A 16,000-nucleotide genomic window follows, 5' to 3' on the forward strand; every position below is an offset into this window, starting at 1 on the left:
CAAACAAACAAGTTACCTGGTTCAGAGGCTTTAAATTTTTTTCTGCCTTGAAACCCCGTGAGGACTACATTGAGATCATGACCCAATATGTCAGCAATAATTGTCATGGAACAATACTCTTTTTTTCTATGAGCTATTTAACTTTGATATTAACCATTCGTTATATTTCTTTTTAAAAAATGCCATTTACTACTTGCTCGATAGACTTCACATCCCTTTTTGTTCTACAGGAAGGTTGAAAGTGTTTGGGGAATGTTTTTAGTTGTACTAATGAGCATGCCAAGGGGAGCAGGGATGCCAAGTACCCGTGGTCAGCAAGATTGTCTTGAATCATGAAGAATTATCCTGCTCGTCTCCGCTGTGAAACATTGCCAGCCTTCTGAGTGAGACCACAGATTGAAATAATAGCTCTCTGTAAAGTAATACCTGTCTTTCACACCCCAGCATAATAGTCCTGCCTTGTGAAGCCTTTCTCTACTGCAAGTTTGGTTGACCATCTGCCCTTGTTATGTCCCATGTATCACAGTATGTGATTGTTTTCCTTCCTTTATATACCCAGTGCCCAGCACATAGGCACAAACCTAATAGGTGAACAATAAAGCAAGAATGGAGAGACTTGGCCCAGTGCCCTGCTACCAGCAGATAGCAGAGGTCAGAATAACCAAACCAAACCAAAAAAAGAAAACAAAGAAACAAAAAAACCCTAAAACAACCCCTGCAGGATTCCTGATTCTGAACAGTGCTGTTGCATTCGTTGATTTTGGGTAGGACTGGAAAAAAGACCTCCAGTCATAGGATGATTTTTTTTTTTTCCTGTGGGGGAACTGTGGTGGTTAATATATATGCTCTATATAAAGACCGTCACAGGTAATGAGGTATAAATTCCATGTGGTATGATTTGTACTTTTTAATATACAATTGTAAGAATTTTAATAAACATATGTATTAGTGTAACCATCAAAATCGAGAACATTTCTATCACTGCAAAAAGCTTTCCTGCCCTTCTGTGGCCAGCCTTTCTCTGCATTTCCCGCTCCCCCCTGCCGTGGCTCACCATCACTGATCTAATATTCTGTTTCTAGAGATTAATCTTTTCCAGAATGCCATATAAGTGGAATTGTGCAATACATAGCCCTTTGGTCTGGAGTCTGTGACTTAGCACAAGGTATTTGAGATTCACACACACTGCTGTTTGTATCAATTATATACTCCATTTTTGTTGCTGAGTAATATTCCCTTGTACAGAAGTACAAAAGTTTCTTCATCCATTTACTAGTTCAAGGATATTCAGGCTATTTTCAGTCATAGGCAATAAAATTATTTACATCTAGCATTGCTGGATCATAGGTTATAAACCTATGTTTTATTTTAGAAAGAACTGCCAAACTGTTTTGCAAAGTGGTTGTCACCATTGTGCATTCTCACCAGCAGTATATTGAGATTCTGGTTGTTCTGCATCCTTGTCAGCACTTGATGTTGTCAGCTGCTATTATTATTTTTACATTTCAGCTATTCTGATAGTTGTGTGCTATGGTTTAATTTGTATTTCCCTAATGACTAATGTTAAACATTTTTTTTTGTGTGTGCATTTTTGCTGTTTGTATAATCGTCCTTGGTGAAGTAGCTATTCAAATCTTTTTGCCCATTTTAAAATTAGGTTTATTTTCTGAGTTTTGAAAATTCTATTTTATAGATACAAGTTCTGTATCTAACAGTATGTTTTATAAACGATTCCTTTCTGTCTTTTTTGTGTCTTCATTTTCTTCACAAGGCAATACTCCTTGAATATCTTTAATGGAAAAATTCAAAAAGGTCACAAAAGAGAGGTTTAAATTTATGAAAGTAGATGATCATAAAATGAATGAAACCGTCTTCTCTATATTTGCTGTAGTAAAAAGTTTTTGTTTTTATTTAAGATTTGAAGCTGACATATTTAGTCTTTCTGTGGTGTTGGGAAGATTATACATTAGGATGTTTAAGTATCTTAAATATATAACAACTTTACAAGATGATAATTTTGCTGGACTGTAATTGGCATTCATTTTTAAGTGTCAATATGTTGTAGCGTTTATCCTCTGAAGGATAGGCTATAGAGAAGCAAGTTTTGGATTCTCTGGGCAGCAATGAGCCTTTGTGTTTGAAACACCAGGGAAGATGCCTGATAGGATCCCACCTATCTTATCTGTAAAACTGTAGTGGAAATGTTGCACCCTGCATTAGAAGGGTGTCTGTTGTGGCATCTAATTGGATTCTAGCCGGACTAAAACATCTAAGGTCAGAAAAACATTTCTGGAGCAAAATCTGACTTAACCAGCATACTCGTTATTTTGGTCCCATCTCTAAAGTACAAAGAGCAGTATCTTCACATACATTTCATGTTCATGTTCTTTGAACTTTGAAAAATGCAATAATGCATTTAAAAAAATTTAAATTCCGTTGAATGTTGCAACAGTGTCTTTAGTAATAGCAACTTAAGAATAGAGTGGACAGATGTATTTTAATTAAAAATTTAAAAAGAATCATGAACACATCTTTTGCTGTAAAAGCCTCACTAACACAGTACCTTGCACATATGTGGATGATGCGTAGTTTGTAAATGTTTGCCAAATGGGTGACAGGATATCTCCTTTTCTCTTGTCGAGGAAAATCCTTAATTAATCTCTTTTCCTTTTGGCAGACTGACTTCCACTAACAGACGTTCCCATCCCATGATGTATGTGGCCTGCCAGAAATAGCTTTGAGATAGATTAGACTTGAATATTTACAGTTTCATTAAAAGACAGGTTTAGAGAAGAAGCTTTTTTTCTTCATTCTGCCAGTGAAGAATCTTAGGTGTCAAGGGAGAAACATTTTCATAAAGGTATAATTTTTCATTTGTAAAAGTATAAACCATATATAGAAAAATAATATAAAGGCACCTGTGAAATATGACTGGATATTTTGTGGTTAATATAGGTTTGTTCTTGTAAGGACGTGGGGAAAAAGAGATTGCTTGTCCCAAGAAAGACAATCATGTCAGAAGAGAAATGAAACTCTTCATAAGCCTTGCCTGAAACTTGGTGTCATGTGTGTGTGTACACTCCCTGTGGTTGAAAGCCATTCCCTTTAAATTTGTTCTACCAAATTCAGTTTTAGGATTTTTGGTTCTTTGGCTTTTGTTCATACTATAAATAACTTCATTGGCCACTGGGTTGAAATTGTTTGTTATAAAAGATTCTGGAAAAGTCACTGGGATAGTATGACTCCTTAATCATTAGCAACCTGTGTTTGCTGAGTTTTAAGCCTCAGCACTGTTTTCTGGAGAACGAATTTGAGAACTCTGCGTTTTCTCCAACCTGCATGTAATTCAGTGACTTTTTAAACTACTCAGTAATATTTGAGATATCATCAGTAATATGGCAGCAGCATTACAGTTTTATCTAATACAAATAGGAGGGCTTATTCAAATTTAGATAACATTGGGTCAATCACGGTATATTTAAAATTAAATCAATCCGTGGCAGGAGGCCCAGACCTGATGAGCGCGCCATGGCAGAGTCCATGCTCTGCCACAGCAAACAGGTTAGGCTCGCTCAGGGAGCATTTTACAGGGATTGTAAAAGGTACCTTGTTGAAACATGATGTTTCTCTTTATTCCATAGATACTTTAACATTAGTGAATTTTATGAGGGAAAAAAAGATGAGAGTTTAACCACTAGCGAGATTTGGCAGTTTCAATTAAACAATTGAAACCTTTAAATTTTAATTTTGAAATCAGTGACTGCTGATGTTGGAGTATCCGGCTTTGTTTTTCTAGTGGGGTGATGTACTTTTGTATTTTTGACCTCTCGGGGTAAAAGTTTGGGAGTATTGCATCGTGTGGGTGTAGTATGTTTCCCTGTTCTCTGTTCCAGTTGGCGTACCCTGAGAGACCCAATTATAAAGAAATCTGTTGTAGGACAAATATGGATAGAAAACATACATCCAAGCATTTTTTTTTTTCTTTCTTACTAATGAGAAGTTCTACTTTCTGTCCTCTGCTTTATTACTAAACTGCTTTGAGGTCACCTGCTCTTTTTGAAAATAGCTAGTTTTCCCATGTTGTTCTAAAACCTTCCTATAAAAATGTAATTTTTTTTAAAAGAATGCTTGACTCTATCAATAACTGGACCTCAACTTTGTTCTTTTAAAATCAAGTATTTGACCCTGAAGAGTTCTTTCAGCTTAAAATCTTCTACTCCTGGAATTCTGGAGTTGAGAGTCTAATATTGCCACTGTTCTTAGTGGCAATAGATCTTCGGTCCCATTTAGTGTTTCTCTGGTGTAAAGTGATTTCTTTTTGGAAAAGAGCACCCACCTACAAGTTGCTGCTCTGCTAGATTCAGATAGCTTCCAGGAGCAACAAGAACAAAAAGGATGGTATGAAAACATCTTAGATGTGACTTGATATTTTCTGATCTGATTCACAATGATTAGTTATTACTGCTTCCATTTTTTTCCCTATGAAGCCAGGGTTCAGAAAAGATGAGCAGCTTTCCCAAGATCATGTAGCCAGTAGTAAGGAATCCATAGGTAAACTCTTGTCTGTGTGGCTCCTAAGCCTTACATTTCCAACTCTGCCAGACTAGCACCAATAAAGTTATCGGCTCTCTAGAAATTATCCTTCAGAGGTAGAGGTATTTGTGAGTTGGTGCTGTTCATGTGAATGTCAAGGAAGGCACTGATCTTCTAGCTGAAACTTTTGCAGACAACTTTAAGTATTTTAATAATGTATATGACTTATGAGCCTCGTATATTTGTAATGATTGGCATAGGCCTTCCATTTGTAAACTGCTGCAGTTAAGTCATCACCCCCAGCATCCTTTGTAACCCTCAGCTCTCTTGCTGGTGTCGATGACGTCAGGTCTGGAATCCACTCTTGAGGCAGTCTGTAGGTTGTTTATCACCATTAGCCCTCATTATTTTAAATGAGTACCCACCCACCTTATATTCTGTAACCACATGTTTCCAGAACTTCTCTGGAGATAACATCTTGTACCACTCCCTCAAGCCCCCCTCCCCCCTTTTAAAACTTATTCACAAATGTTTTGTAACTGAAGTCCAGAAGGTATGAGGGAAAACAGCTATAAAGAGCGAGCCTCTCTGGGTGTGTGGAATTCAGAACAATTTGGAAAACAAGTGTTGTTCCTGAATCTGAAGCTTTGAAACAAAACTCCACTGTGTCGTTAACACATATTAGTTTGTAAATATGGAGTCCCACTAATTGCACTTATAGCTCACAGCAAAACTACCTGTTATGTCTTGTTACTTGAAGGGGAAAAAGCGAGAGAATTATATAGGTGTATGTGTTTTTAAAAATTGGAATGCAGAGAATAGTGTGGTGTAAATTCTCTCTAATTATGTGTCTTTTTCTGGTGAGGCAATTAATCAGTTTTTCTGTTCCAGTGATGCTCAGCCTGAATTCAAGGTGTGCCAAATATAGAGGAAACTGCAGAAAGTGCCTAAATTATGCTTGTCCTTCTCTCTCCTTTTATTGGAATGACTAAAGAGCACCAAAATTGTGTAATATTTTACAGAAATCACTGCTTACTCAGACTGTTATTTTGCCTTTCAGTATGATTAAATGTTTTGTTGTGTTCTTCATAATTTTATTGGTTAAGGCCAAATGTGTTTCCAGTGGGAGTGACTCAGGAGTTTTATAATGACAAACTAATAGTCTCTAAATTGTGTGCCATGGCAAAAATGTCAGAAACACGCCTTTTCTATAAAATGAACCTCATGTGTTTTCGTCAGGTGGGGTGGGATCCACCATGAATCATAGAAGCATATAATGTGAGACCATATACTTGTGCCCAAATAATCAGTTCAACTCCCCCATTTTATAAATGAGGAAACTGAGACCTGGGCTTCCACAGTAGCTCAGTGGCATTGCCAGGAGTTGAACTGGCTTCTCCTGACCTGGTTGTGGTGCTGTTTCTCTAGGATCTTACTTGAGTGTTTATGAAAAACAAAGGATTTCCCTCCACTTTCCCAGACATAAAGACAACTATCTAAAGTAGTACTGGGGGACTCCCTAGTGGTGTAGGGATTAAAGTCTCAGCCCTATCAAGCTTTCACCAGCCCCGGGGGCATGAGTTCCATCCCCAGCCAGGGAGCTGACCCACGTGGCCCAGCAGACCTCTCCTGTCACCCCCGCCGCGCCCCTCAGCAGTGTATTTCAGTAGATCTGCCTGTTCTGCTCCCTATTTTGTCTCTGGTGCTCCCTATTTTGTCTCTTACCCCGCACCGCTGGCCTGCTCCCCAGTTCTTGCATGCATAAATAAATCAATCTTTAAAAAAATAAATACAGCATTTGGGGCGGTATTTAAAAATGATCCCTTGAGAAGTATATTAATTTTATTTTTCTTACAAGTTATTAATAAAATCTGAGTTGTTTCCAATGATAGAAAATTTTAGAATGCATGGGATGCTATGGCCATAGGATTCTTCTTAGGAGAAATTTCATGTTCTGAGAAATGTATATGAACTTTGATTCCTCAGTTTCTAAAGCTATGGATAGTTCTTTTTAAAAATCATGAAGCAAAAGTATTTTTCCCGAGATTCACTGTAGATTGTGCCTCTGTTTAGCCTTCGTGAGTTGGGGGTTTGCTTTATATTTTGATTGAAGGGAGAGAAGTCAGGATTCAGAGCATACTGAGGAACACTCAGTGTTTGCCATTCAGGTTGTGGACTCCGGACCTGCTACACCACTTGTTGGGTGGCCTTGGGAAGGTTATTTCACCCTTCATTATGCTCCATTTCCCCGTTCGTAAAGTCAAGTTTTTCTGTGTCTTAACAGTGTCTTTTGCGTGTTAGCTGCCACTACTATGGCTATTTTTTTTTTTTTTTCATTACTATGGCTATTTTTCTTCTGCTGCTGCTGTTACTGTTATTCCCAAGCCAACAATTTTTTTCTAAACCTGCCAGGGCAAAGGGCTAGTAAGGGAGGATGCACATTTTCACTTCCAAAGTTTAGTGAGAAGAAAGGTGTGGAGAAGAGACCCACTGAATCACCATGATGCACACTTTAACCAAAAAATAAATAAATAAAAGGAACTGTTATTTGCCCAAAGTCATGAGGATAAGTGTTTTTATTGTTAGCTGACTTTGGCTTGCTTGCTTCTCTTCTGCCTCTTTAGACTGATATGTCTAATCTAGTTCTGGAAGGTCACACATTGAATGTTCTTGGTGTTTTCTGGAAAGGAGACACCTGAGGACTTGGCTTCACCAGATAAGATGCACATGAACTTGAAGCAGGCAGCCAACCCGGTGCATGCTGGGACTGTCCTTTAAGGTTGCCTTAACCTGTCTGCCGTGGTGTGGTGACTATGTTAAGGATAGTAGGGAAGGAGAAAGCAGGCAGCTGTCAGGGAAGACGGAAATTTGTTCTTAAGTAATTTTTTCAGCTGTTTGAAATAGCTAATTGTCGATTTATATCATCGAGTGAGTTCTCTTCTTTCTGCTGCCTCTCTAAGGAAAAACTGGAAATGGATTGCATACCTGTCATGTACACACTTGTCTCCAGCCTGCGTCTGTTCATAGGCTAAACATGAGATCCACTTACAACTATTACCTGGAGGACTTTTATAGGTTTTGCAGAAAATATGACAGGGCTACAGCTGGGACCTACTTTATTATCCCTGACAGTGGCTTAAGAAGCCACCCTTGCCTGCAAATCTCTTTACCAAACCCTGGGGTATTCATTTCTTTATTTTTATCAAGTACAGCACTTTGAATACAGAACACTGGGAAGGCACCATTGCTCCCTCGCTGTAGGCAGTTTGAGACCTTTTTTCCATGGATCCTTAAAGGGGAAAAACCCAGGATCTGGACATGTTTCCAAATGATATGACATAATTATAATAAAAGATCAAACTTTTCTGTTTCTGTGCCTTCTGAAGCCATAGTATGACCATTGGTATGTCTGTCTTCTCTGCTGATTTTTCTTGCTTCTTGACAAGATGTCAGCGCATAATTATTTTTTTGTTGAACTAAGTGCTTAAAGTGTAATATCTCCTAGTTAACCAACTTCTTTTAATTTTATGTTTTCCAGGGATATCAGTATGAACAACATTACTCAGTTACCAGAAGATGCATTTAAGAACTTCCCTTTTCTAGAAGAGCTGTAAGTATTATTTTGAGAAATAGTTTTTGCGCTTTCCTGTCCTCTTTGAAAGCTCTTAGGATAGTTTGTTTCTTAAGCGACATAGATTTCAGTAGGCTTTGTGCAGAGGAAATCATGTTTTGGGGGAAACAAACTTGATTTTTTATTAAGCAATGTCATTGCTGGTGTTATTTTTGAAAGTCAGGATTAAAAACGCTACTTCTGGGCCTCCCTGGTGGTGCAGGGGTTAAGCACTGCACTATGAAGCAATCCACAGCCTCTGCAGCACTAGTTCGATCTCCGGCAGGCCAGGGAGCTACCCACATGGTGCAGCAGACCTCTCCTGTCTCGTCCGCTGCTCCCCTCAGCAGTGTATTTCAGTTAGTCTGCCTGTTCTGTTCCCTATTCTGTCTCTGGTGAGTCCTCTCACCCCCTGCATCTCTGGTCTGTACCCCAGCTCTTGTATGCATAAATAATTAAATCTTTAAAAAAAAGTAAAAAATGCTACTTCCACACGACTTTTTTTGCTGCAATTATTATAACCGTGAATGCTGCAGTGACACAAGTTAATTATAGTGTTATCCCATGATAACAAGGCTGCTGTGTAATTACCATTGTTGCCAAAAGGAATTGCTGTACGGGCAACACAACCATAAAATAAAAATAATACAAGGCATTTCAGGGTCAAGATGCAGCAGGCAACACCTATTGTGCAAGGGAGCGAAAGACTGACCATAGGGCCCTTTGGATATTTGTGGGTGACCTTGGGGGATGGGGTGAAGGTATGGAACATCATCCAGTCTCTAAGGATACTTTTTTTAAAAAAAGATTTATTTATTTATGGACCTCTGGCATAAACGTGCAGGGTTGGGGGAGGGATAAGAGGATTTACCAGAGACAGAATGGGGAGCAGAACAGGCAGATCCACTGAAATACACTGCTGAGGGGAGCAGCAGGAGAGACAGGAGAGGTCTGCTGCACCATGTGGGTTGCTGCCTGGCCAGGGAATCAAACTCATGCTGCAGGAGCTGGCGATAGCTTGATAGCGCTGTCTTTAACCCCTGAGCCACCAGAGAGGCCCAGTCACTTTTCGATTTTAAAAGAATTGGGAAGTATGTAATACATTTTAAGAATCAGGGTGGAAAAAGAAAATCAGGCCAGAATCAAGTTAAATGTAGGCCATAAATGTCCAAGTTAATGGAAAACGTGATATGTGGAGGTAAGAAGTGACAGTTTGAGAGTAAGAACATCAAAGAGAGGGGTACACCCCTGAAAGAATCTAAATTCCTATTACAGTGTGTCTTGCAGCCCAGCTGTTGAGCATTAGATCCCAGTTAGCCAAGTCTCCTCGCTCAGCTCGGCCCCTCCCCCAGCTCGGCCCCTCCCCCAGTGCGGGGAACATGGATCAAATATAAGCCATGCAGGTTGTGTTCCCTGCTTCTGACCGAGCATTGAAACAGCAGTGGAGGGATTTAATAATGTTAAAGAGAAAGTTTTCTTCCCACACTACTTAGTTGAACATAATGTTCCCACAGCAAAAACTGAACAGAGATTATTTGCCACATCCAAGCTTGTGAACTGGGTCAAGTTACTTAACCTCCCTCTGCTCCCTCTCTTTGTCTATAAGGTGCAGATAACGAGAGTCCCTCCCTCTAGTATTCTGGTGAAGACAGAATGAATTCATAGATGTTAAATGCTCAGGACAGTGCATGAAATAGTGAGCGTTTTGTAAATGCTAGCTAGTATTTATTTTACTATTTTAAAATATCATAAGGGGGGAAAAAAAGCTAAATGTTATCTTTGGGTAAAGGGATAAAGTGCATATTTTATTTAAATTTTGCTCTTTCTATCGTCAACATTAACTATTTTGTAATAAATATCTATTTTTAATTAAAAATTTAAATTGGATTTAAAAGTTGTAAACTGTATCCGAAGCCTTCCTTCCCCAAAATGAAACTTTGAGATGCTTTGCTTGTTCCTTCTTACTTCACCGTGTAGTTTTGGACTTCAGGATTAGTCTCCCTTTACAGAAGTCATTGTACTATGAAAGGGCCTGAATCAGCGGTTATTCAGCCATTGTGTAGTCTGGGGACTGTGGGACACTCCACATAGGAAATGCCAGAGCTCTCCTTTTCCTTGGGCCCTGGGGGTGCAGCCCACCTTTCTAAATACACTTGATTGCCTGTCCCACCCTGAGGGTTTTCTCTGTGAGAGCTTGGATGGGGGTGGAGACCAACCTGGTTAATCACCACTTTGTGAAGTTCACATCTTGGATTTCTTAAAATCTCAAATGACCAAGCATATGTTCAGTTTATGTATTCTGTCAACTGGGACTTTTAATTAGAACCAAATTCAACTCGAGTGCTAGCTCCTTGTAGCTAGGTCATGTTCTGTCCATAGTCTGCAGTTGCGCTGATGAAGCCCATCAAGTCAGGTTGTTATAGATTCCCCAAATGTTGTAAGGGATTTCAAAAATGAATTCATTTAGGAAGCTGATAGTTAATTTTAAAGAATACATCAGGATTGTCTTAATACTCTGGTAATGCTTCAGGCATTCAAAGGAATTTCTTTTCTTTGTTAAAAGTATGGTAAAAGGCTCATGGTTTTTTCCTTTTTCTTTATAAGACATTGTTGTTGATTTTGACATTCCAAAATGATACTGCATTGACTACAGTAATATTTCATAAACAATGTGACCATTTGTCCAGAAGTCATCTGGAAGTCATTTAAGAGTGATTATGAGCTGAAGTGCCCTGAATAGAAAATAAATGATTTACTGAGGGCTTTTTCCCCCATGATAGTTAATGAGGTGTACTTTACAAGAGGTGACTGGTTTGGCCAAATTAATCCAGACTGCTTGTAGTAGTGGGTGAATTTATTTTCCAGCGATACCTATGTGTTTATAGATATTTGCACATTCGCTTATTCTTTCTACAAACACTAAATCCCACTCTGCGCCTGGGTCTGTGGTGGATGCCAGGGATAGAGACACGTTAAGTGTGGTCTTTGTCTTTGGAATCGACAGACTGTCTAGAGTGGTGCTGTTTAGTATCATAGTCACCAGCCACAGGTGCTACTTAAATTGAGATTTAAAGTAACTAAAACTAAATAAAATTCAATTCCTTAGTTTAATTAAACTAAGGAAATCCAGTTCCTTAGTTTAACTATTTTCAAGTCTTCAGTAGTCACCTGTGCCTACTGGCTTATTGTATTGGGGAGCACAGACACGGAACATTGCCAGCATTGAGACAGGTCAGTTGGACAACTTCAGTCTAGAGGAAGAGAGGGAACTGACACCTGGTGTGGTGTGGCAGAGACAGTCATAGAGGTGAGTACAGGATCGGTGGAAACCTAAAGCATTACATGTACCTGAGACTATAGAATTGGGGGAAGGCTTCCCAGAATAAACTTCCGGTGAGTTTTGAAGAAGGATGCTCTAGGAAGAACCTTAGAATATGTAGATATTTCAGAAGTTTTAGAACATATGATGTGGTTATTCCTACTGAAATACAGAGAAATTTGAAATACTAAGAGAGAGAGTGATCCCAGGGGTGAGGCCAGGTCATGACTATTTAAGCTAAGGAGTTTAGATTTCATTCTGAAGGAGTTGAAATGAACATGACAGTGAGTGAGCGACAGGTTCAAGATTGAGATTTTGACTGAATGCCATTTACTGAGACTGGGAACCCAGAGAGCTCATCTGTGTGATTCATGAAGAGTTCCGTTTTATAAAGATGGAAAATAGAGCTTTACATTGCGCAAATGTCCATTCTCATAACTCTGTGAGGAGTTAGAGTTTTGTAAGAGCAGAAGGTGAGCTGAAGAGCCTAAATACCTCCTTCAAGTTCACGTGCTTGTTTTATACTTTTGCTGGGATGTCAGAGGTGCAGAGCCCCATCCTTCTGAAACACAGAGTGAATCGTACATATTCCCAAGGGGTATTTCATCCTACTTTTTCAGTAAATATGTGCTTTAGATAATTCCTAATAACTGCTCCCAACTTTTTTTACATTTAACCTACTTTGACAATTTCTAAACATCAAACCAGTGATTTTTCCACCCTCTCTCTGAGAATATGAAGTATAGGTTCTAGCTGCAAATTTAATACATCTAAATTTGTAATCTCTTGATTTTTTTTGCACCTCAATTTTCTACTTTTGAAAGTGGTACCTCTCATAATACTATTATAAAGGGAAAATGGAGATAATTGATGTAAAAGTTCTTTGTGGCCATAAAGTACAATGCATATTAGTGAGTAAATTTCACCAATCCTCTTAAACATGGCAGTCTCCCTTTTTCTTGAAATATTTGGGGAAGAGGTTGTTTTGCTTGAAGATGGGTATTGGAGTAGGCCATTATGGGTTTCTGTTAGCAATGCGAAGAAAAGCCAGAATTTTTGGAAAACATTCATTTTCATTAGTAGAATCTGTTTTCTGGTGTGATGCTGCCACAACTATTTTCAGGCCTCCTTGAGACCTGTCTGGGCATTGGTAGCCATTTGGGGAATGGCTGAAATGTCAAGTTGTGAAATTGATTTAATGAGAAGCAGCAGAAGGAATATCTAACTACTTTTCCATAGGCTACCTCTGAAAAAATTCATGGATGTTACTTTGAGCTTGGATGTTGCAACAGCAGTAGAAACCATTGCCAGCTTTGGCACTTGTACAGTCATTGTTTAATATGTACTAGAGGACTTGGATAATTCTTTTGTTTTCAAAATGTACTTTGACTTTGGAAAACTTCACAAGGCTAAAGTGAAACCTTGGTCTCTTGAGTTCTAATTCAAGATCTGTAGGACAGTAATTTTAAATGGAAGTGTTATATTACAAAAAGAGAACTAGTAAATAATTAAAACAGTGAGATTTTAAATCATATATAGAGTAGGTCAAATCTAAAACTAAATGATTTTAGATACTTAAATTTGATCAGTACAGGGTCTCCCCGGTGGCGCAGCGGTTGAGCACTGGGTTGCAAAGCTGCCCGCAGCCTCTGCAGTGCCGGTTCGATCACCGGCTGCTCCCCGGCCACCGGAGGAGGGTCCCGCATGGTGCGCAGACCTCTCCTGCCGCCTGCTGCTCCCCTCAGCAGTGTGCTTCGGTCCTTCTGCCTGCTCTGCTCCCCGCTCTGGCTCTGGTGAATTCTCTCACCCTCCTGCGCTCCGACTGTACCCAGTGCTTGTATAAATAAATAAATAAATCTTAAAAATAAATAAATAAATTAAAAAAAAATTTGATCAGTACTTATATGTGAAACTGTACACACAAATAATAAAATTTCTGACTATAAATTAGTTGGAAGTATAGGAATTTTTTGTACTCAGATTCCCCAAATGTTTACTTCCTCTCTTTCTCTATCTTCCGCCACATACATACAGACATACACAATCTGAAATGTAAGATGCATGTACATTTTTTAGGATCTTATTGAGTCATGCCCCTTTCCCTCTAAATAATTGCATTCTTCTGAAAACATAAGGAGAGTCGCTTTAATAAATGCAATGAAGTTGTCAAACTCAGAAAGCTAGCATTTATATCTATTAACATTTGACCTGTAATTTTTGATGGAAATTTAAACAGCTAATATTTTTTTATAGAAAAAGAAACAAATTTTTTGGTTCAACATATAATCTAGAACTGCAGGTTGCATGTGTTTGCTGTGTCTCAATTTAAGTCTCTAAAATTATTTTTTGTAGTCTCTGCTAGAGCTAAAGCAAATAATTAAAATTGGCCAAACCTGGTAAAGGGAAACTATGCAATAAAAATAATGATAGCAAATATATATTGAACTTAGTATATTCTAAAAACTTAATATACTACCTTATTTAATGCTCACAAAGTCCTCTATCCCTATGAGATAAAAGTATTATCATCAATTTATGAATGAGAAAATGGAGGTTTTTAGAGAGGTAACAAATTCCCTGTGGTCTTACAGTAAGTAGCAGAGACCGAATTTGAAAATGAATCAGACTGATTCAAGTCTTTTCTTATAATTTCTGAGCTCTAATTGCAAAGGATTAGAAGGAAGCTTGAAAGGCCAGCCAGTTACCACACCTACAATTCTAAGTATATTCACAGCTAACCGTCAAAGGTAGTTGGTGACCCAAAATTTCCCTAAGTTCACTGAACAAAGTATTTATTAACCAGGTGTTCTTCCCAGAATGAGATTTTCTTCACTAGTCATACCATTTCATAGATAAGAACATCAAGGCCCAAGCAGAGGAATGGCTTGCCCAAGTACCACAGTTAATATGTAACTGAGCCAGAATTACACCTTCACAGCTCAGTGCCATGTCCACTATATTATTTTTTTCTATCACTGAGATGTGTAAATAATATCTAGTAGTCTTCATGTTTTTATTTATTTATTTATTTATTTATTTGTTTGTTTGTTCGTTTGTTTTTGTTTATACATGCACTGGGTACAGTCAGAAGCGCGGGAGGGTGAGAGAATTCACCAGAGCCAGAGCGGGGAGCAGAGCAGGCAGAAGGACCGAAGTACACTGCTGAGGGGAGCAGCGGGCGGCAGGAGAGGTCTGCGCGCCATGTGGGACCCTCCTCCGGTGGCCGGGGAGCAGCCGGGAATCGAACCGGCGCTGCAGAGGCTGCGGGCAGCTTCGCAACCCAGCGCTCAACCGCTGCGCCACCGGGGAGGCCCAATATCTAGTAGTCTTACTGGGTTGTTCAGCACTATAGAAAGTCACTGACTCTTGTTCTTTTTTCAATAATTACAAGAAATTTTCCTTGCTTCCAAACTAAAGTTTGACCCACTTAACATTTACTCACCTGATGAAGGCTTCTCAGATAAGCTCTATCAGTTGTAGTGATTTCCCAGAAAAAGCAAGAGTTCCTCAATTGTTTCGGTGATGTTAGACAGTTAAAAAATACATTCTTAGGAGTGTTGTCAAGTTCCACTTTGCAGGATAACTTGGAAAGAAAGATCACAGCCCTTGCTGTGGGAAGTGCATAGTGAGCTAGCAAGGGAGGACTCCTGGTCTGATTCATATCATTCCTACGTGTTATTTGGAGAGCGCTCAGATATGGGAGTAAAGGTGAAAAAAAGAGAAATGGAAAAAGAGTTTTTATTAATTGAACCTACTGTGTACCAGATAAGCCTTCCTAGAACAACCATTATTTTGTTTTGCTGTAACTCAAAACACTGTGTGCTGCATTTATCCCCGTTTTGCTGACATGGAAGCTGAATTTTTCCTCAGAGGAGTTAAGTCACTTGCCCAAAGCCACAAAACATAGTAGTTAGTAGTGGATCTGATTTCTATCCCAGGCTGTGCTCTTGTTGATGTGGAGAGTGTGAGGAAAGATTTGTTAGATAATTTGTTGATTCAACGTTCAGTGCATTTAGTGTTGACTTTAAATAGGATTCTTACCTGCAAGAGGGATGAATATTGTGCTAGAGTTATGGAACTACAAAGGAGAAGAGAAATAACTTGTAGCAAGAATGGTTCAGGAAGATCTCATCAAACAGTTGGCATTTCTGGAAAGCCTGGAGGGATGGTGGGAGTTATTCATGAGGAGTTATGGCAAAAGGAGCGTGAGCAATGATACAGAGACAGGATGGCAGAGGTGGTAGTCATGATGTGGTGTTTGGTTTGGGTGAAGGGTTGAATTCTTGAAAGGAAGTTATGGGAAGGAAACCTTGGAAGGCGAATGAAGCCAGACTGAGATCCTTTCTTGACAGACTAATGAGGCGTTTTAACTTTTGAGTTACTACTGAAATTTGTGAGCTAGGAAGTGACTTGATCAGATATGACCTTGCAGAGAGTGGGATGTTTAGAATTGCAGGAGTACAGGGAGACAAAGATGCTAATGGCCATAGTCCATGTAAGAGGAGAATCTGAACTAGGCAGCTGAGAAGCAGTGAGAA

At 39.0% G+C, this 16,000-nt stretch overlaps 1 protein-coding gene across 2 annotated transcripts in view; it reads left to right on the forward strand.

The window, feature by feature from the left end:
* Positions 1-16,000, forward strand: part of LGR4 (leucine rich repeat containing G protein-coupled receptor 4) — a gene marked incomplete at both ends in the record, with an annotated part of 96,023 nt that overhangs the window by 42,478 nt on the left and 37,545 nt on the right. Inside the window, one exon of one of the 2 annotated variants that reach the window (XM_084239488.1) lies at positions 8,072-8,143. The exons of the other annotated variant lie outside the window; for it this stretch is intronic. Coding sequence (XP_084095614.1) covers positions 8,072-8,143 — 72 coding nt within the window. The remainder of the gene's footprint in view (positions 1-8,071; positions 8,144-16,000) is intronic. 2 annotated transcript variants of the gene reach the window in all.

This window comes from Talpa europaea (genome assembly GCF_964194135.1).
Source record: "Talpa europaea genome assembly, chromosome: 1".
NCBI classification, from domain to species: domain Eukaryota; kingdom Metazoa; phylum Chordata; class Mammalia; order Eulipotyphla; family Talpidae; genus Talpa; species Talpa europaea.